The following is a 23,200-nucleotide window of genomic DNA, read 5'->3' as shown; positions in this document are numbered from 1 at the left end:
ACCTGGATTTTATTCAGATGTCAGATGCCTGTAATCACCATTGAGGTTAATTTTGGGCTGGTGCAGAATCCAGAGAGGACCTTCCAAACTGTTGTCTATTCCTACAATCAACAGTAGATGATGGATGCATCTTTCAAGATGAATATGCACTGTGCCCATGCCATAACTACTTGCCTCCAAAAGGAAGGAATTAACAGAACAGTATGTCCTGTGGTATCTGCTGACAAGAACCCAACTGCATATCCTGGGGACCAGTTGAAACTCACAGTGGGTCTTCACAGAAAATGATCTCCCACACTGAGTGACAGGCGGGCTGTTTTCAAAGTGCGGAACAAATTCCACTCTATAGTTCTGTGTCTTTTATTTGTATTTTTTAATATATGTATAGTTACCTCAACAAAAAATGGCAAGTCCAAGCTGGAATAACAACAATATGAAAAGAATAGAATGCTACTCACCACATAGGGGAGGCGTTCAGTCGCAGAGAGGTACAATGAAAAAGACTGCTAAACTTTTACCTTTCAGACAACAAAGTCATCCTGCAGAAGTAGAAAACACCCCTGACTGTGGGCTGCACCTGTGCCTGACATGGGCAGTAATCCGTGGTGAGTGCTGAGAGAAAGGAGGCGGCCTGTGGTGGAGAGGGAATAGGATGGGGATGGGGGAAGATGTGCTGCTGTGGGAATGAGCAGGGTGTGGTGTGGACAGGATAGTATTGCTATGTGCAAAATCAAGAGGCTGTGTTGTTGAGGGGGAAGGAGAGAGGGCAGAGAAGAGACATAGAGAAGGCGAAAAGACTAGTAGGTGCATTGGTGGAATAGAAGCGGAGGGTAGTGCTGGAGTGGAAGCAGGGGAGGACAATGGGGATGGAGAGAGGGGTAGCAGTGGTTGAGGCTGAGGAGTTTAGAAGAACCAAGGATATGTTGTAGGGAAAATTTCCACCTAAGCAATTCAGAAAAGCTGTTGTTGGTAGGAAGGATCAAGATAGTGCAGGCTGTGAAGCAGTCATCAATGTGAAGCACATCGTTTGTTGGGCAGCATATTCAGTAACTGAGAGATCCAACTGTCTCTTGCCCACAGTTTGGCTGTGGCCATTCATGCAGACAGGCATCTTGTTAGCTGACATGTCCATATAGAAAGCAGCACAGTGGTTGGAGTTTAGTTTGTAGATCACAAAACTGCTTTCATAGGTAGTCCTGCCTTTGATGGGATAAGGAGATACCTGTGGCAAGACTGGAGTATGCGATAGTGGGAGGAAATATGGGACAGGTATATTGCAGGAATATAAGCCATGAGAGACAGAGATGGACAAGGATATTGTGAAGGTTTGATGGGAGGCAAAATACCACTGTGGGAAGTGTGGGTAAGATATTTATTATTTCATGGCACAGCAAGGAGTTTTTGAAATCCTGGCAGAAAATGTGATTAAGTTGCTCCAGTCCTGGCAGGTACGGAGTCACAAGAGGAGTTTGGAGTGTAATATTGGCCTGTGAAGGCTTCAGTGAGGTCTTTGGCATATTTGGGATGTGACTGATCATAACTATAAATGTGATGACCACAGATGGCTAGACTGTATGGAAGGGACTTCTTGTATGGAATGGATGACAACAATCGAAATGCAGATATTGTTGGTGGTTGATAGGTCTGATGTGGGCAGAGGTACTGGAGCACTCTTCTCCTGATTCATTACCTCCCAGAACTGAAGCAGCTGATCACACTCTCTACCATGGTTTCAACTACCTCTCATCGATAAATATCTTACCCACTATCCTCTCCACCCCTCCCACAGTGGTATTCCGCTGCCCACTGAAGCTATTCAGTATCATTGTCCATCCCTACTCCACCCCTGCTTCCAACCCAATGCCTCATGGCTCATATCCCTGCAATAGACCTGGATACAAGACATTCCAGTACGACCTACTCCAGTCCTGCCAGAGGTACCTGCTATCCCATCAAGGGCAGGGCTCCCTGTGAAAACAGCTGTGTGATCTACAAACTAAGCTGCAACCACTGTGGTGCTTTCTACATTGGCATAAGAACTAACAAGCTGTCTGTCCTGCACAACATGATGCGCTTCACTTCAATGACTGCTTCAAAGCCTGCACCATCTAGATCCTTCTTACTAATACCATCTTTTCTGAATTGCTTTAGTGGCAACGTTCCCTATGACATATCCTTGATTCTTGTAATCCCTTCGCTTCAACCTACGCTGTCCTCCATTCCCCTCCCCTGCTCCCACTCCAACACTACACATGCCTTCTACTCCACCAACTAGTCTTTTCCCCTTCTGTACATCTCTTGGGCCCCCTCTGCCATTCCCTCTACCCTCTGCACAGTCTTCTGACTCTGCACCTAACTGTACTATTCTGTCCCCATTGTGCCCTGCTCGCTGCACAGCAGCATATTTTCCCCCACCCTATCCCGTCATTCCTCCTCCTTACCCTTCTTACCCCCACCATGGAGTGTGTGTAATAATTTAGTATCACTTTTCAATCCAAATCATTGATGTTAGCTGATTCTAATTATAGATCCTCACTGGAAACTTTACTGTGGGGAAACAATATTTTGATAGAGTATACTAAATGAGTGTTCTGTCAGATCCACAGATTTTTCCAAGCCTCAGTGTTTTGCTTTGCCAGCAGTTGTCTCTTTTGTGATTGTTTTGGAGCTCTGTTTTTCGAATGAACTTACTCTAAAAAAAGGGCTTGGGAACACAGTGGAAATCACTGGAATAGATTGATATTACTTTAGTAAGACTGCATATTTCTCACAATTATTATTCAAATAGCATCCTACCAGAAGAATTTGCATGCAGGTAATTCTTTATGTAATGCAACTGAGTGAGGGATTAACCTATTGGTTAATTTGGTGATTTGGTTTGTGGGGCACTCAACTGTGTGGTCATCAGACCTATTTGTTAAAATCACTTCCGGTGGGATAGCTTCCCAAAGATCTGCATTGAGATGTACAAGAGAACGCTTCAGCCAAGGTTGTTGGACATTTCAAAATATTTCACAATCTTTACACTACTGCCTAGCTCATTCTCAACTGTGTGTCTCACGCCATCCTATAATTCAGTTTATGGGCCAAACAGCTGTCTACACTCACAACTGCAATCATAAGATCAGTTTTATCAAGCTGTTTCTCTAAAGAGCCTAAACCATTGGTGGCACTGCTGAGCCTTGCATTTGGTTTAAATTAAATAGTTATCTGGTTATCCATCAGTTCTGATGTTCATATCCTATGGCTACTATTGTGCACTTACAGCTTTTTTGCTTTCTTAACCTGTTCCTTTTTAGCATTCTATTTCATCTTACACTCTTTGCTTTTAGACTGATTGTGTACCGTTGGGTTGTCTGAATGCTTTTGTCAACAGTTCCCAAAGCACTAAAGATATTAGAGATGTCTATATCAACACGCTGACTGCTGTGAGGCCCCTGATGGCCCCAGCAGGCGGCTCTGCTGTGCCGCCACCGACCTTGTGGCAGTCAGCTTGTTAATGCTAACTCAAGAGAGTATTTCCTGGTTTGTTTCACAGGTTCAGCATGCTTGACTATAAGCCATTATTCTGCCCTAGCCCTAATATTATGGAAACGTGCTAACACTCTGTGTGGCTGCGGTATCTGTTAAAAGTTTTTAAGATTAGCTGCTCAATTCCGAGTATTGTATAGTAGCAGTAGTAGTAGTTACGGCAATGGCATTTCCAACATGAACAGCTGCTCATTTCCCAATATTGTGTAGTAGCAGTAGTAGTAGAAGTAGTAGTACTAGTAATGACAATGGCATTTCTAACATGAACAGCATCACTTTTCATGTAAGTTGTAGTACATCATCAAATATCAAGACATTGCTGTCATCCCTCGCACTGGATTCCATTGTTATTGCAAGATTCCAGCAACTGTTAACTTACAATAACAGCAACTGTTAACTTACAATAACCATCAGCATTTGAAAATTCAGTAGTTGTGGGGACAAAATAAGTTAAAACAAAGTTAAATTAATAAATACATATTTAATATCACTGACACATACAATTCAGATCTACATTTTGTTGAAATATATTAAAAGTGTACAAAACACAGTAGAAATTACATATTAATTTGCTGTTCAATTGTGCGAACACCTATTACCAGGCAAGATTATGGTTTAATTTCTGAAAATCTTTCCAGGCATGCATCATTTGCCCTTTTCAGAAAAATTATGGCCTTGCCACTTCTATATTATAAAGAGAATTAAACATAGTCTGTTTAGTAATATCATATTCATATATTACTATCAGCCTATGCATACAAACATGCAGAAATTCTGACACACTATTCCAGTATTTTGTTAGAAAACAGTCAATAATTATTCTAAGCAGTTTATGGTTCAAAAACTAAGAATTAATAATAATTTTGGTCATGTTTATGTCAGTCTAAATGAAATACTCAGGAGTGTATATTGTCTTAAGCAATCTTACAGTGTGAAATCCAGAAATACAAAAGTTGCCTATCAACTTATATTTGTACATTCACTGAGCTTCATGCAGAATTTGCCATAATGCAAAATCTGAGAGCTTTTGGTTACCCTCTGAAATACAGCAAAACAATAGCAAGTAATCTTAAGAAATATAGCTGTTCTTGACACACCTTATAATCTCACATTGGCCTCCATTCTGAAACTAATAAGACCTCAAAATGTGAGAGTTTGGCTATATAAATGTAATGCAACAGCTGTTATTTATTAGTGATGGAACAAATTCACATCCAACAAAGATGCTGCTAGCTAATTAGAACTCTCATGATACATATAAAGGAATAGCATGAATGTAAATGCATGCCTTCTTGGTGACTTTTACTGATTAAATCTTCCTTGGTAACTAAACCTCGGATTTAATTATTAAATCACCAAGAAGGCCTCCATTTTCATATAGGCTATGCCTTTATATGTATTTTGAATGTGCTATTTAACTAGTAGCATCTTTCATAGTAGGTGGATTTGTTCTGTCACTAATGAATAATAACTATTGTGTCAAATTGTTTAGCAATACTTGGGCAAGTATATCTATTCTTGTTATTTAGAAACTCTTAATGGGTGCCACACAATAATAATAATAATAATAAATAATTTTCAGGTTATCAAAACAAGTAGCAACATTATCTTCAAGCAATATTTTGGAAAGTTCCCTGCCCATCATCATCTTATGAAGATCATAAGCAGGAAAATCATTGAAATGTTGCTTCAAGATGATGGTATCCTTTGGCTTATAACTAGAGATCACATCATTATAAAAAAAGTATTTGCTGTGCCTTTCCATAAAGAAATCTCTAAACAGACACACACAAGCTTTTAAGTACATGGAAACGTCACACATGTCTAACACAGATATATGTTATCTCTCAACAGAAACATTTATGTACATTATTACCAATGTGGCATTGACTAAGTAATACTTGAGCACTTTCTGAGAGATAACTACAGTCTTTTAATACTCTCCTCATCTTATTCTTCCTATACTTAAATGCAAACAAAGAAATTACAAACGAACATTTCTATTTACACGTCACAGTTTCATCTAGTTGTTACAAACAAAGTAGTCCATACATCATGAAAGTAGAATGATTCAGATTATGTACTGACACTCTAACTTGCAACCGTGTTTCATAAACATGAGTACTGTGAAAAGCTTCACCATACTTGACAAACATTTCACACTGCCAGCATTGTGACCTCTCGAAGCTCATGTCTGACAAAGTCATCTGAAAAGCTTGAGACTTTTCATTTAACTACCAAGAAGCTGCACACATGTTGTGTTTGCACCTTCATAACTGTTTTGTTTCAAGTCCGAATTTGTTTTCCTTTTCTATCCCAAATGTCGAGTCTCTTACACAAGTCTCTTGTCCAGTCTTGACAATTCCTTTTGAAAACATTGTATTTTCGTCCATTACACTTATTATTTTTACACATTTCTTTCAGTTCTTCAACGGTTATATTCACTGTACCGAGAGAATAAAATGTCTCTGCATATTTTCCAATTCGGTGTTCGTGCTTGCTTACTTTTTTGCAGTAATATGCAATCTCTTCCCCTCCTGAAAAAAAAATTGCATATTAAAGACTGTATGAATCATACAATAATCCAGATATTTATGTTATTGATACACAAACTAGCATGAGGTTAATTGGTTTCATTTCATACAATGTACTCATAATTTGTTATGTGGTTTATAACATCAGCAAGATAATAGGCACACATTATGATATTCAGAAATATAAGAATTGCTTTCAGTCCTAGACTGAGCTTTTCAATCCTACAATTTGATGACAGCTTAAAAGAAGGATGTTTGTAATAACTTATTAAATAATTGTTATTGCTTATGAATGTTAATATGATAGATGTTATTGTCAGATGTGTCAATCTGCCTAATAGCATTCTTTTTGTTCATTCATTTATCATGTTCCACAGATCTCATCATGAAGGAAAGTGTCCAGAGCTGTGAAACAAGTAAAAATATACATTTACAAAGTGAAGCAACTGTTAGAAACTGCATTTGGAGTTAATTAGTTTTACATCGCTGTGAACTTTCTCAAGGTAAGCTCAACAAAGCAAAATAATTAGGAACACCTCTAGTTTATTAAAGATACAGTTGTTATGTTGCTTCTGTTTATCTCCTGTTCCTGGATTAATATCTGAGTAGTTACATTAGTTTTCATCATCAAATAACTATTAACTGTATGTCATATAAATAGTGTCCTGGTGACAACAGATGTAACTACCTGTCCTGGAACTAATAGGAATTTTCAATCCCCACTGCATTGTCCCAATTTTTGTTGGATTTTTATTGTTTCTATCAATTAATGATTATTTGAAATCTCATCTTGTCTGTTTACCTCAGAAGATTAATAACAATAGTGGAAATCCCTTAATTGAACAATATGTAAAATAATGGAAGGCAATCACTTGCCTATAGTGGACTGTTAGCATGTTGCACCGAAACATGTGCCAGAAAACAGTATTCACACTTGCTTTCAAGTTCTTGCTCTTTTTTTTTAGTACAAGTACACACATTCACACTCACAACAACACAAACATCCAAGCACACACTTCGAAGGCGAGACTGGGGTTGAGTGTTTGAGTGTCTGTATCTTTGTGTGTGTTTACTTTTATTAGAAAGAGAGCAAGAGATCAAAAGCTATTGTGAATATTGTTTTCTGTCATATCTTTCTGTACTCTACATATCAGTCCACTACAGGTGAGTTGCTGCCTTTCCCTTATTTTTCGTATTATGTCATAAGATTAAATGGATTAAATTAAAACCTATTGATGCAACACTGGAAAAGCCTTTGTGGAATCCAGAGTAAAGATAACCACTCACAAGTGTCATATTTGGGTTCTTAATTTCAGCCGAATCAAGTCATGGCGTGGATATAGTATAGCTATACACATTTTATCTTCACTTAATATAGTAGTATTTCCTTGAATTATAATTTTGTGTTAGTACTCTTAATGCACCCTATAATGATTATCCTCAGTTTTCATCACATATTTCTTTGTAGTGTAGGTAGATATTTGGTGAATGTGGTCATAGTGTCATGAGAAATGTGGTTGATACTTTTTCTCTGTCTTATTTTTTAAAAATATATTCTTTCCTGTCATCACATTAAACATTATTGATCTATTTGATAAAATTGGGTAAACACATTTCTAGTAAATTAAAACTGTCTACTGAACTGGGGCTTAAGTCTGTTTCTTAGCCACAAAATGCTCAGTTTTAATACAACTGCAGAGATGTGGAAAAAGTTCAGTGCAGCGCACACCCTGTTGCTGAATGAAAAATTTTGTTCTAGGATCGTTCATTTATACGTGGCATGATTTTCTCCAGCTTACTGTACCATCAAAGTATGCAGAACAGCATTTCTGGGATTTGGAATGGCATGAGAAAGACAGCACAAAATTGAGATATTTTAGTAGGACCATGAGTTGTGCTCAAGTGTTCAAATGTTAGAGAGGTGCCAGACGAAGACAAATATCCATATTGTAGCATTTCTTCCCTTCCAAATTGTCTGTCAATAAATGAAATTTTCTTCCTTTCCTGGTTATCTCCAGGTAATTCTGCACATGCCTGTATGGTTATTCTATATCAACTTGCTTCCCAGTAAACCCTAAATAATTTTATACATAGTGTCTCATTTGTTATATGACCAGTAATGGCTGTTTCTGGTGCAGGTAGATAATTTTTATTTCTTAGAACAACATAAAGACAAGGCAGATCTACTTATGTTTCCTCATTTAGTTATGTTTACATATGGAGAACACCATTGGAAGTACAGTTTTCTTAAAAGTATGAAATGCACTGAAGTGACAGAAGTCATGGGAGACCTAATATCATGTCAGACATTCTTTTGCCTGGTGTAGTGCAGCAACTCGACATGGCATGGACTCAGCAAGTTGTTGGGAGTCCTCTACAGGAATATTGAACCATGCTGCCTCTATAGCTGTCAATAGCCATGAAAGTATTGCTGGTGTAGTATTTTGTGCATGAACTAACCTCTCAACTGATAATGATGAGGTCCCATACTCTGAGGAGTGCAGGGGATGATGTGGGAGACCAGTACTGCCAACTAGGCAAGGTCCTTGCAGAGGTGGTTTACCATTGTCTTCCTCCGACCGTAATGGGTATGAATGATGATGATGATGATGATGATGATGATGATGATGATGATGATGATGACGACACAACAACACCCAGTTATCTCGAGGCAGGGAAAATCCCGGACCCCACCAGGAATCGAACCCGGGATCCCATGTGCAGGAAGCGAGAATGATACTGCAAGACCTCGAGCTGTGGCTATGTCCCATAAACTTCTTGGGATTCATGTTGGGCAATCTGAGTGACCAACTCATTCACTAGAATTGCCCAGAATGTTCTAATAACCAATTGAAAACAATTGTGGTCCACTGGTAAGGCACACTGTTATACATAAAAATTGTTTGAACGGTAATGATCAACTTTTGAAAATATAAATAATTGGATAGATAAAAAAATCTACTTACCAAGCAGTGGTAGGAGAACACACATATAAAAAAGGTGTTACAATTTGATAGCTTTTGGAGCCAGTGGCTCATTGTGGGGAAAAAGTTGAAGGAGAAGAAAGAGGGGTGAGGGAAAGGATTGGTGAGGTTTAGGAAAAAGGGTAGAGTTCAGAAAAGTCTTCCAGAACACCGGGCCAGGGACACTTGCCAGACCAATGAGGAGCAAAAACCTTCCCATCTCATCCAGTCCGGCAAATTGTAATACCTTTTTTTATATATGTGCTGCTTGGTGAGTAGATTTTTTTTGTATATCCAATTACTTATAAAAAAAATTTTGGCAACATGATGTCCATGAATGGCACCAAATGGTCTCCAAGTAGCCGGACATAACTGTTTCCAGTCAGTGATCGGTTCGGTTGGACCAGAGAACACAATTCATTCCCTGTAAACACAGCTCAAACCATTATCGAGTCACCACTAGTTTGAACAGTGCCTGGTCAACAACTTGGGTTCATGGTTTCATGGGATCAATGCACCACACAAACCCCACCATCGGCTCTTTACAGCCAAAATTGGGACTCATCTAACCAGGCTCTTCCTGTCATCTGGGGTCCAACTAGTATGGTTACAAGTCCAGGACAGGTGCTGCAAGTGATGTCGTGCTGTTAGCAAAGGCACTCATGTTGGCCATCTGCTGCCATAGACCATTAACGCCACATACTGTCGTAATAGATACACTCTGTCATATATTGCACATTGATTTCCACAGTTATTTCATGGAGTATTGCCTGTCTCAAATGGTTCAAATGGCTCTGAGCACTATGGGACTTAACATCTGAGGTCATCAGTCCCCTAGAACTTAGAACTACTTAAACCTAACCAACCTAAGGACATCACACACATCCATGCCCGAGGCAGAATTCGAACCTGCGACCGTAGCAGTCACGCGGTTCCGGGCTGAAGTGCCTAGAACCGCACGGCCACCGCGGCCGGCTGCCCATTGGGGTACGGAGGTTTACACATTTTTAAGTCAACGTCTTCTGTATTGTGGATCAGTCATAGTGGTCATGCTGATGCTTTGTTCTGCTGATGGCCACCTAAATTTCTATATATGCCACCCATGGACTTTGTGAAAGATCTTTCATGTATGCCTCGTTTATCGAAAAAAATTCCTCAACTCAAAATAAACATTTCTGATGCGCTCGCATCGGGGCTTCCAAATGTGCTTCAGAACGTATGGTGTGAAATTGATTATAGCTTAGATGTTGTGCCTGTGACCAACGGAAGTCATATACACTCCTGGAAATGGAAAAAAGAACACATTGACACCGGTGTGTCAGACCCACCATACTTGCTCCGGACACTGCGAGAGGGCTGTACAAGCAATGATCACACGCACGGCACAGCGGACACACCAGGAACCGCGGTGTTGGCCGTCGAATGGCGCTAGCTGCGCAGCATTTGTGCACCGCCGCCGTCAGTGTCAGCCAGTTTGCCGTGGCATACGGAGCTCCATCGCAGTCTTTAACACTGGTAGCATGCCGCGACAGCGTGGACGTGAACCGTATGTGTAGTTGACGGACTTTGAGCGAGGGCGTATAGTGGGCATGCGGGAGACCGGGTGGACGTACCGCCGAATTGCTCAACACGTGGGGCGTGAGGTCTCCACAGTACATCAGTGTTGTCGCCAGTGGTCGGCAGAAGGTGCACGTGCCCGTCGACCTGGGACCGGACCGCAGCGACGCACGGATGCACACCAAGACTGTAGGATCCTACGCAATGCTGTAGGGGACCGCACCGCCACTTCCCAACAAATTAGGGACACTGTTGCTCCTGGGGTATCGGCGAGGACCATTCGCAACCATCTCCATGAAGCTGGGCTACGGTCCCGCACACCGTTAGGCCATCTTCCGCTCACGCCCCAACATCGTGCAGCCCGCCTCCAGTGGTGTCGTGAATGGAGGGACGAATGGAGACGTGTCGTTTTCAGCAATGAGAGTCGCTTCTGCCTTGGTGCCAATGATGGTCGTATGCGTGTTTGGCGCCGTGCAGGTGAGCGCCACAATCAGGACTGCATGTGACCGAGGCACACAGGGCCAACACCCGGCATCATGGTGTGGGGAGCGATCTCCTACACTGGCCGTACACCACTGGTGATCGTCGAGGGGACACTGAATAGTGCACGGTACATCCAAACCGCCATCGAACCCATCGTTCTACCATTCCTAGACCGGCAAGGGAACTTGCTGTTCCAACAGGACAATGCACGTCCACATGTATCCCGTGCCACCCAACGTGCTCTAGAAGGTGTAAGTCAACTACCCTGGCCAGCAAGATCTCCGGATCTGTCCCCCATTGAGCATGTTTGGGACTGGATGAAGCGTCGTCTCACGCGGTCTGCACGTCCAGCACGAACGCTGGTCCAACTGAGGCGCCAGGTGGAAATGGCATGGCAAGCCGTTCCACAGGACTACATCCAGCATCTCTACGATCGTCTCCATGGGAGAATAGCAGCCTGCATTGCTGCGAAAGGTGGATATACACTGTACTAGTGCCGACATTGTGCATGCTCTGTTGCCTGTGTCTATGTGCCTGTGGTTCTGTCAGTGTGATCATGTGATGTATCTGACCCCAGGAATGTGTCAATAAAGTTTCCCCTTCCTGGGACAATGAATTCACGGTGTTCTTATTTCAATTTCCAGGAGTGTAGAACGCCTATATAGTGTGCAGACATGTTGTTAATATTTTTACGTTCTCTGTAATTCTTAACGATGTATTGCTATTCATTAAATAGTTATAAGCGTTTGTAGCAGCTGCATTTATTTTAAATTGCCTTGTGTTGCTCTCGTACTGTTGAAAACGTCCAAGTTTGTTAACTATTGTAAACGAGAAAAATGAGCGATTGACTGACAACTCAATATGAGACCATAGTAAGGCTTACCCGTGGAGAATTTCTGGCTGCCGCCCAGGCTACTGCGCCGTAGCGTGCACAGCCAGACCTCGTCTTCGGGGTCGCCGTCGAAGTGCAGCAGCAGGCTCCAGTGCTTGAGACGCGAGTACGACGGCCACATGTTGTCCGACAGACCGACCAAGTGCGCCATGAATTTCCCCATGGAGCGCGGCGCGTGCGAGTACAGCGTCACCGTCGCAGTCGCCATCCCTGCCAACCACAACAACTGCGCTAAGCTCTCGTGTGCCGATGTCACCAGCTTTTGTTGCAGCCGAAGAAAGCTGTTATTCGTCAGACCTTGCGTGATTGCTTTCAAGAGGAGGGGAGGGGGTGAGGGGGAAGCTAAGTAAACGTCGCCCAGCGTATTGACTAATAAATTGTACGGCAGAAGTAATCCCTGCCAATTCAAGATGTACTACTGCAATTGATACGAAACTAATACTACGGCTTTGTGTTTCGCTCCGAGCGTCAGTACCAAAGTAGAAAGGATTCGCGGAAGTAACGAACGCTTAAACATCACAGGCTTGTTCGCTTTCAATAATGGTGTACTTACTGCCACGAATTACGTATCAGTTCTCGTTGTAAACTGTTCTCCTCGCCTCTCGCTTCACTCTATATTCTAGCCAAACTGCTGCGAGAAGTCGTAGGTAGTTCCCCCAAAAGGCCCGGAATTGCTTCATCACCGAGGGAGGTGGCGCAGTGGCTAGCACACTGGACTCGCATTCGGGAGGACTACGGTTCAATCCCGCGTCCGGCCATCCTGATTTAGGTTTTCCGTGATTTCCCTAAATCGTTCCAGGCAAATGCCGGGATGGTTCCTTTGAAAGGGCACGGACGACTTCCTTCCTGGTCCTTCCCTAATCCGATGAGACCGATGACCTCGCTGTCTGGTCTCCTTCCCGCCCCAACCAACCCCCCCCCCCCTCCCCCCCCCCCCCCCCGCCCACCCAAAAAAAATTTCTTCATCTCACGTTATGAAATGAGCAAGCCCGCCGCGCAGCGAGGCATTCACTGACCTATTATGCGTGCTATACACAGTATTGATAGTATAAGTTCTATAACATTGGCCGTGCACTAGCGACCTCGTCTGGGTAAACTTCTATAAATACGTAATTAGGAAGCACAATAATCAGGAAAATTTCGACGAACAGTTTGCAGCCTGGGCGGTAGTTATCGCCGAAGTAAACAACTCCGTGTGAATTAAGAACCATGATATATCAGAAAGCCAACCACATTGCATGCGCTCCACTTTTTTTGAGAAACTTTAACGCCCAGAATAACTTACATCCACACATTCCGACAGGTAAAACTACTAAATCATTTATAGCTGCAGGCATTATTGTTGACAGTGAGAAGCCGGCCAGATGAATTTTCTCACGTATGTTCTTCTTTGAAAATAAACTGACGCCGCCGGCCGGAGGGGCCGAGCGGTTCTAGGCGCTACAGTCTGGAACCGCGCGACCGCTACGGTCGCAGGTTCGAATCCTGCCTCGGGCATGGATGTGTTTGATGTCCTTAGGTTAGTTAGGTTTAAGTAGTTCTAAGTTCTAGGAGACTGATGACCTCAGGTGTTAAGTCCCATAGTGCTCAGAGCCATTTGAACCATTAAACTGACGCCTATTTCGGCATAGCTCAAAACTCCGTAATTTCTGAGAAACCGAAGTAGACATTTTCTGTGTCAGTCAACTCATGACTTAAGAACGGCAAATTTCTCTGGTAGGCGAGTTGTGAAGGCTTAATACGCCGAATTTGCGGAGTAGGGTTTAGGTTTACACACCGATTCTGATGAGACTCTTTTCCTGTGTAAATTTATTACCAGAAAGTAACCAGAATTTCAATAACTCGAATAGCTTCATTCATCTTATATGGAAGATACCTTTTTTTACGATCTCATTTTTGTTTTGTTAGCACTTCTTATTTATTTAATTTCGTCGTTAAACATAATGTAAATCTGCGTAGCATAATAAAACCGAACTGAATTATTCTACAACAATAATGTAATTATGTGTGGTGTGTACTGAACTCCTCTGGCATTCGGATAGAATTTATAAAAACAAATGATCACAAAATTGTAGATAATAAGGTCCCACATTAGGAATCCTTCAGCAGTGTCATACACAAGAAACAGTCTTGATTTTTGTTGTTGTCGTAGTTGTTGTTGTGGTCTTCAGTCCAGAGACTGGTTTGATGCAGCTCTCCATGCTACTCTATCATGTGCAAGCTTCATCATCTCCCAGTATCTACTGCAACCTACATCCTTCTGAATCTGTTTAGTGTATTCATCTCTTGGTCTCCCTCTACGATTTTTACCCTGCATACTGCCCTCCAATACTAAATTGGTGATCCCTTCATGCCTCACAAAATGTTCTACCAAACGATCCCTTCGTCTAGTCAACTTCTGCCACAAACTTCGCTTCTCCCCAATTCTATTCAGTACCTCATTAGTTAAGTGATCTAACCATCTAATCTTCTGTAGCACCCAAATTTAGAAAGCTTCTATTCTCTTCTTCTCTAAACTATTTATCGTCCCTGTTTCACTTCCATACATGGATATGCTCCGTACAAATACTTTCAGAAACGACTTCCTGACACTTAAATCTATACTGGATGTTAACAAATTTCCCTTCTTCAGAAATGCTTTCCTTTCCATTACCACTCTACATTTTGTATCCTCTCTACTTGGACCATCATCAGTTATTTTGCTCCCTAAATAGCAAAACTCATTTACTACTTTAAGTGTCTCATTTCCTGATCTAATTCCCTCATCGTCAACCGACTTAATTCGACTACATTCCATTATCCTCGTTTTGCTTTTGTGGATGTTCATCTTATATCCTCCTTTCAAGACACTGCCCATTGCGTTCAACTGCTCTTACAAGTCCTTTGCTGTCTCTGGCAGAGTTAACGTTAATGAAAACTTACCGTTTAGTCACAGGCGGCCGCAACTAATACTGAGTGTACAACCATCAATTCTCTGGTACGTAATAAGATTTTCGTGATACCTATATAATTTATTTCTTGTGACAAAATACGTCTCGAAACTTATCAACTCATTTTTGTCAAAAATGACAATTTTAGAGTCTTGCCCCTTACATGGGAAAATTTGTGTTAGTTCCTTTGACAACAGAAACTATGCATACATCTTGTGTAGCATACATCTATGTTCAACAAAATGCTCTGTTGTCCCAAAATTCCAAATTGCTGACGTAATAGAAGAAAAATTTTCTAATACTGAAGTTCTGATCATTTTACGAAAAGATTACGTATGTTTCGTCAAAATCGTCAAGCAAATTTGAATTCTAGTTCGTAACGTAAGACGACGCCTTCCCCACTAGCCTACCATAACAGCTCACTACATGGCTACAGCCATGATAAGTTGAGCGATACAGAAAACTTACATGTCAGGCGCTTAAAAAACTACAGTATACTGTGGTAAAAGCCAAAATCATTGTCATTTTACTGTCAGCAAACATCTGTGTGAAAATTTATCTACGAGGGTGGTTTGATAAGTCTGGTAAATTTCCATGCAAGAAGGGAAGACTGTAGGCAACTCAACTGAGCGAGTGCATAATATCCTGCACGGAGAATTGTCTGTGAAGGAGTTGTGTGCGAGATGGGTGCCGCGATTGCTCACAATCGAGCAAATGCGCATCGAGTACATTTCAGCACAATGTCGCGATGTTTAATCGCAGTCCGCAAGACTTTTTGCGCCGATTTGTGACTGTTGATGAAGCTTGGATTCATTATTGCACACCAGAGTCAAAACGGCTATCAAAAGAATGGACAGAGGCTCATGATAGTGCACTGTAGAAGGCAATGACCATTTTGTCAGCTGGTGAGGTATGGACATTGTTTTTTGGGATTCCCAAGGGAAAATGATAGTTTACTTGGGGCCCTATTATGCTTCATTGTTGAATCTTTTGAAACTTGCATTGGCTGAAAAAAAAACAAAGTTTTCACTCAAAAAAGTGTTCTATCACCATAATAAAGTACCATCCCAAACATCAGCTACAGCCGGCCGAAGTGGCCGTGCGGTTAAAGGCGCTGCAGTCTGGAACCGCAAGACCGCTACGGTCGCAGGTTCGAATCCTGCCTCGGGCATGGATGTTTGTGATGTCCTTAGGTTAGTTAGGTTTAACTAGTTCTAAGTTCTAGGGGACTAATGACCTCAGCAGTTGAGTCCCATAGTGCTCAGAGCCATTTGAACCATCAGCTACAACAATGGCGAAAGTGCACGAAATGGGCTTTGAGCAGGTTCCAGATCCACCCTGTTCACCAGGCTTAGCCCCAAGTGACTTCTTCTTGTTCCCTATCTTAAAACTAAGGCTTGCTGGGAAGAAGTGACAGTTGCAGTCAACGAGTATTTTGCAGAGTTTGACAGACTATTTTTTCCGATGGGATGAAAAAGCTGGATTTCTGGGACAAGTGGATATCGCCCAATATATCGAGAAGTAAGGCGACTTGTTTACGAAACAAACTTTTTTTTTACCAGACTTGTCAAACCACCCACGTAAATGGGTACTCTACAATTGTCGACGTCCCCTTAAGAGAGTACTGATTCAAATTTGTTTTACTAGTGTGGGCCGGTGAGAAGATCTCTTGCTCAGTAAAATCTATCTATTCGTACTAGCATTCAATGAAACGTTTTTCTATCTTCGTTTGGTGATTAAACGCAAAGAAGAAATGTCAGTATATTACAGCTTTCATTCTGTGGTTTGTGGCGTGTTGGGCCTAGTTACTCTAGAAATTTTCGATGCAGGGAGTGATGAAAACAAACAAGGAAACAGGGAAGATTCCATTTTAACGTTCCGTCAACGGCGACGTTATTGGGTGTGACACGCTAGTTTTGATCGAGCACTGATTGGGATGGACATCGGCCCTGCCCTTTTCAATAAAAAATATTCGCCTGAAGTGGTTTATGGAATCCATGGAGTGCCTAAATCAGGATGACCAAACGAGAATTTTGGTCGCTCTCCTCCCGAACGCAGTCCAATGCTTTTAATCACTGTGTCATATCACACATTACCTTTCTAGTCACAATTTTATTTCGTAAATGGACATACAGTAACGTAAGAATATATAATTTAAGTTTCCATATCCCAGTGACTGCAGCACTGCGCAATTACGTGATAACTTAAATATTGTAACAGGGAGAAACAGAAGCGTTCTACTTTGACTTAAAGTAGCTGGCAATTATTTTGATAGCACATATCGTCTTTGTGTAACAAGCAGTCAAAGGTCTCAATTTTTGAGCCGACATCGAGATTAACGGTGGAAATTCAGGGAAAAGTATTATCTGCCAGATATCGTTATCAGTTATTTGAAACAATTCGAAGCTCATACAAGACATATACCAGATTATACAACAACGTAACGTGGACGTTCCTCAAGTCAGCGATTCTCGGTTGTCAACTGTAGTGGCACACTCTCTTTTCCATTCGCTCACAAAGGAATTACTTGCTTAAGTCATTGTTTCCCGTAAATATGTGATGTAATTGCTCATCGCTTTACACTGGATAGTCATGCTATTTATCTACGCTTCTGTCGCATCAGAAATTTGCATTTCCTACGTAAGACCTACAGGTCATTGCATCACTGTCGGACTGGACCATGCCAAACACCTGTTTTCGGCGAAAACATTGTACTAAAACATCAGAATAACTTAATTTGTCGCTCGCCTCGAATGCGATTGAAAGTAATGAAAACTAAAAGAAAGTGAAGCCACTTATTGCCAATAAGACCACCAACTAAAGGACTCAGACATAACTGTTCAACAACACACCTTTCAATACACAACAACTAATAAGTGTGGTAAGCATCGACACACACATTGTGACACACGGAAAGGGTTTTTCACAACCTCACGATATTTATATGTTTTTCACTGGACATTATCATCTTGTAGAATAAAAATATTGCCAACTGTAGAATTTTCCATTCAACTGATATTTTACGCACCGGAGCTTCGTGAAATTGCAGAGAACCTGTAATTGTGTCGCATTCGGAAGGAGCGGAACTGAATCCCTCGTCCGACTATCCAGCCGCTTTATTTGCCCATCCGAACTTCCGTCTCTAACTGACTCGTCGTCGACAGTATAAAATACATCAACTCTCGCTGTCCTGATGTTTTGAGAAAGTTTCCAATGATGTCAATTATTATAATTATTTGAACAATAAAATTCCTGCGCCAGATGCGATTTTTCGTGTGTAGCACAACGCATTTCCAGAACTTATTCTGATTTCCAAGTGCTGTGGGAGCTTACTATTTCTTCAGTATGGCATCTGTACGTGTGTTGTTCTGCCTCTCTTTCCGCACGGCCGTTTTTTGACACTCCGAACATATCGTGCCTCTTCCTCCATGCAGAAATTCACACACAAGTAATACATCATCCACAGTATTTCGCCACCAAAAGGAAGGATAAGTGGTAGGGTAACATTCCTAATCCATAGATTTTGCACCAAGGTTCTGGATTAGGTTACAATTATCTCCGAGGTGTTTCACGGAATGAGAGCACATGACACTGTTGATGGATTCGCTCATCGGATGAGGGAGGTTCGGCGACCCTCTTGGTGCTATTTGGGAGGAGCAAACTATGTGCTGGCACCGGGTATCTCCCTCTGTTCTCTTTCTCATCGTGAGCAACCTTAAAAACGTGACACCAAACTCTACACACGCTCATCATCGGCCACATAAACAAAACACATTTCTCGAAGAAAAAGCACAATTCCGCGCGTGGAAGGAAAGCCTTTCCAAATAGGCTGCTGAGCAACCGCTGGTCTGTCACCCAGCCAACTAGGGTCATGAGATTTTGCCTTTTGGTCTCTGAGTAGTCGAAATTTAATGCTGAGCAGAAGCAGTAGTTCAGTTATAGGGAAATTTGAGGGGGGGGGGGGGGGGGGGGGGATTTAACGGGATGTCATCCGAAAAAGATGGGACAAGGATCGATTTTCAGCAGGAACGGAGTTCTCCCATATTTTCTCTAAGCTACTTCTGGCGACAGCTGTGATAGTTCCTCCAAAAAGATCATCGCGGATATCCTTTCCTATGTTCATCCAACAGAGCTGGTGCTTCATATCTAAAAATCACCATATCAAAAGCATCTTGACCTGTAATCTTACTTCCTGCTAGACAGAGAGTAACCGCATCAGTCTCACATTAGACGCGAAGCAGACTAATTACGTCACGTTAAGCTGTAATGCGAGAAAAAGTCAATTTTGGCATAGGCATGGGCATCCCCTCATGACAGCTCTTCACAGAGTTCATTTGACAAAAAGAGATGCTACACGTTGAAGATACCAACTGTTGTAGCTTGCGATCCCTCAAGACTTTAATGCTATTGGAAACGTTAGCGATTCCCTTGTACGGCTTGCAACGTACACTTCTGTTCCCGAGCCGAGAGTTCGCTGGGAAAGCGATTGATTAGTTACGGAAGGCCTTACATTAAAACGGTAATGGAGCTCCTTATAAAGTTGTTTAAGAAGTCGCAGTGTCGCTCAAGAACTTACCAGTAATCCCGTTGGATCTATGTTACACAATTGCGATGGACCGCTGGTCATTTGCTGCTTCTACAGGGAGAATTAGGAAACAGTGATTGTGACTGTTTTATAGTCATTCCACCGGGTTAAAAAATATCTTCGATAACACAGATTTACCAGAGCAGTTTCAGCAGCATATTCGAATGTACTACATTGTATTAGAAAGTTATTTCTCCTGCTACAATACAATAGCTAATGAAAAGCTTATTTTTACACAGTCTTTCATATCTGATAAGCATCCTGAAACATAAAGCCCTGGACTGAAGTAGAACTGCAATGATGCTATACGACAATGAAATCTAATTTTAGAGTAAATTAAATAACTATTTTTCTCATTTCGAGTTTTGCCGATAGGCAGTCTTTCGTATTTATTCACGTTTAAATCCGCTGATATTTAGAAGAAAGAAAGACTATTATTTCCTTGTGGCGCTGAATATTCTTTACATAATAAATGTTATTTCCTGCTCGCCGTGTCCTGCCTCTTGAGTGGGAGCAAACAGTCGTGGAGCCATACTTATTATGCAAAATAACAGAGCATTGCGTACAGTTCTCCTTACATCGTTTTCCTTTCGTCTACTGCGTCAACATGACAAGCATCAGTCTTCATTTTCAGTTTGTGGAGTGGGCTATTGGCTTCCGTGGTCGAACGTAGCAGGCAGTAGTCGCCGTGTAGCATTCTATCCGATTTTCTCCTTAAAAAACAGTAAATTCAACAAAACAGAAACGAAAGGGTAATTAACCGTATTACATTAATATTTGTGAAATTTCCGGAGTAATGTAATAGTAATGAAAAAGCCATTAAATTTAGTTTTTCCGCTTGTAATAATAGACCAAATAAATAAATGGTGCTGTTGGGAAACAACTGTCTTAAAATACCCGCTTCACGATCAAGAACAATTGAATTAGAGATAACTACAGTTTTGGAGAGAGAGAGAGAGAATTATTATTCTCGTGACTAATGGAGTAGTTTATTCTGTCACGTGACGGAATGTCGTCAGACCTTTTGCTGGACGTCATCACCACAGTAAAGTACGGGAAGGTAGTAGGAAAGGTAAATGGTCGTCTTCCGTGTATTGGGAGAATTTTAGGGAAGTGTAGCTCATCTATAAAGGAGACTGCACATAGAAAATTAATGCGACCCATTCTTTAGTACTACTCGAGTGCGGGATCCTCACCAGGTCGTATTAAAGAAAGACATCGAAACAATTCAGAGGCGTACTGCTAGATTTGTTACGGGTAGGTTCGGTAGTGTGGAAAAACTGGTAGAAGTCGACGTCGGAGATGAGTCTGGATTCCAGAGGCAATACTGACCCTACGATTATTCATAGCAAGGTAAAGGAAAGGCAAACCTACGTTTACAGCTTTTGTAGCTTTGTAGAAAGCTTTTCGCAACGTCGACTGGGATACACTCTTTGAAATTCTAAAGGTAGCTGTGGTAAGTAAACTACTGGGAGGAGGCAGTGGTTGAGAAGGGACTGAGACAGGGCAGTAGCCGGTCACCGATGTTACTCAGTCTGTACACCGGGCAAGAAGTAAATGAAACCTAAGAAAATTTGTAGTAACAATGAAAAGTTCAGGGAGGTGAAATAAAAACTTTGAGGTTTTCCGATAACATTGTAATACTGTCACGGACAGCAAAGAAATTGGAAGAGCAGTTGAGCAGAATAGAGAGTGTCTGGAAAGGAGGATATAATATGACCATCAACAAAACCAAAACAAGTTTAAGTAAATGTTGTCGAATTAAATCATGTGACGCTGAGGTAATTAAATTAGGAAACGAGACACTTCAAGTAGTACATGAGTTTTGTTAGCGCAGTAAAATAACATGATGGCCGAAGTAGAGAGGATATGTTCGACGATATTCTACATCCCGTTTTGTTGTCCTTCATGGTAAGCCATCCTGGGCTTACACTTGACCAAGATTATGCCCGCCCACATTCGGCAAGAGTTTCTACTTCATGTCTTTGTGCTTGCAAAACTCTACTTGGACAGTAAGATCGCCGGATCTCGGCCAGCTGAGAACGTTTGGAGCATAATGAGCTGGACCATTCAGCCAGTTCGGGATTTTAATGATCTAACGCGCCAATTGCACAGAATTTGGCATGATGTCACTGTGGAAGACATCTAACAATACTGTCAATCCAATGCCAAGCCGAATAACTGCTTGCAAAAGGGCCAGGGGTAAAGCAACGCGTCATTGTCTTGCCTAATGTGTGAAGCCCCCTTCTCTTGAATAAATCATGTAATTTTTCTAAAATTTTGATCATTTGTTTGTCTGTACATGTACATAACATCTGCCGATTACCGAACCATTCGGATAATTCCTTCGTGGTGCGTCTTTTTTTTCCCTTACAGTGTACGGTTGTCTTCTGTTTGCTTGGTCACCGTTACTCGCTGCAAAATGGTTACTCAGCAGCAGGAATAATTTTGTGTCTTTGAGTTTGCGAAGTGTAATTCCGTGATTATACTGCAAAGACGTTTCTGGCTGAGGTATCAAACTGATCGTTCGAATGGATTGAACATTCGCAGACGGTATCGACAGTTCGTAGACACAGGATTTTTATGTAAAGGAAAGAGTTCTTGCTGTCCCAGTATTTCCGACGAAAATGTCGCACGAATTCAAACAATGTTCCGATTTGGGACCCACAGAACCCACGTGCCCATATTGAACATGTACGAAATTCACCCAAAGTCAATGTGTTTTATGCGACATCCCATTCATCTGTCTACGGCCCGTTTTTCTCTGATGGAAATACGGTTAACGGTCAGCAGTACCTTACAATGTTACAAAACTGGTTGTTTCTGAGGCTGAAATGAGCAACTTCATTTTTCAGCAAGACGGGGTATCCCCTCACTGGAGTCGCCAAGTGCGTGAATATCTGAATAAACTCTATCGAACCGTCTGATCGGTCGTCAAACAGAAGGCAACTTAGCACTTCTCAGCTGGCCTCTACAGTCACGGGATTTGATGCCCTGTGACTTCTTCCTGTGGTGTTTCATTGAGGACAACGTTTGTGCGCCAACACTGCCACAGAACCTAGAAGAGTTGAAGGACCGGATCCGTAATGCCGTAACATCAGTGACGATGAACATTCTTACCCAAGTATGTGAGGAATTCGAGTATCTATATGACATGGTTCGTGTCACTGGTGGAGGACATATTGAACGTATGTAATCTAAATTCGAGTGATCTGTAAATATATTTCTTACGTTTTTATTAAAAGTAGTCCTCTGATTTACATCTAAAGATACCACTGCAGCGTCCATAATTCCTCCCAGAACTATAAATCGCGCCCTCATAACTGTACAACAATGCTGCACTCAACGTGATGAACAAAGAAAAAAAAAGTGTAGTGGTTTGTTTTTCCTTCGATCTGAAACTGCTAAGCGTCCGGATGTCACTGCCATTTTATCTCGGCTCTTTGGAGTTTTATCGCAAATGCCAAAAGTTAAACGAACTGATTACTTCTTCAAGCGTCAAGTAACGGCCTGCAGCCCTCCCGAGTATCGACCTCAGTGTTACCAAATTATCAAAATTTTTCATATGTCGTTAGAAAATGTCAAACAGCGGACCACGTGCGATGTTTCATTTTGATCCGATGATATTTCGAATAAGCCGCGCTGTGAACGTAAGGTAGTAATTTGGCCCTTTCATGAGAACCTGATGTAGATTCACCAATGTAAGTCCCTGACGATATGTGGAG

General features: G+C 41.7%; 1 protein-coding gene across 1 annotated transcript in view; it reads right to left on the bottom strand.

Moving 5' to 3' along the window:
• Positions 1 to 4,111: 4,111 nt before the first annotated feature.
• The window catches only part of LOC124613960, a 31,083-nt gene continuing 11,994 nt past the window's right edge, over positions 4,112 to 23,200 (bottom strand). The window contains exons 2-3 of the mRNA XM_047142741.1: positions 11,952 to 12,170; positions 4,112 to 6,068 (exon numbers count right to left, since the gene is read on the bottom strand). Of these exons, the coding sequence (XP_046998697.1) occupies positions 5,818 to 6,068; positions 11,952 to 12,168 (468 nt within the window). The 5' untranslated portion in view covers positions 12,169 to 12,170 and the 3' untranslated portion in view covers positions 4,112 to 5,817. The remainder of the gene's footprint in view (positions 6,069 to 11,951; positions 12,171 to 23,200) is intronic.

This window comes from Schistocerca americana, chromosome 4, assembly GCF_021461395.2.
Source record: "Schistocerca americana isolate TAMUIC-IGC-003095 chromosome 4, iqSchAmer2.1, whole genome shotgun sequence".
Classification (NCBI taxonomy): domain Eukaryota; kingdom Metazoa; phylum Arthropoda; class Insecta; order Orthoptera; family Acrididae; genus Schistocerca; species Schistocerca americana.
Note: the sequence above shows the minus strand (reverse complement) of the source record. Positions and strands in the feature narration are given on the sequence as shown.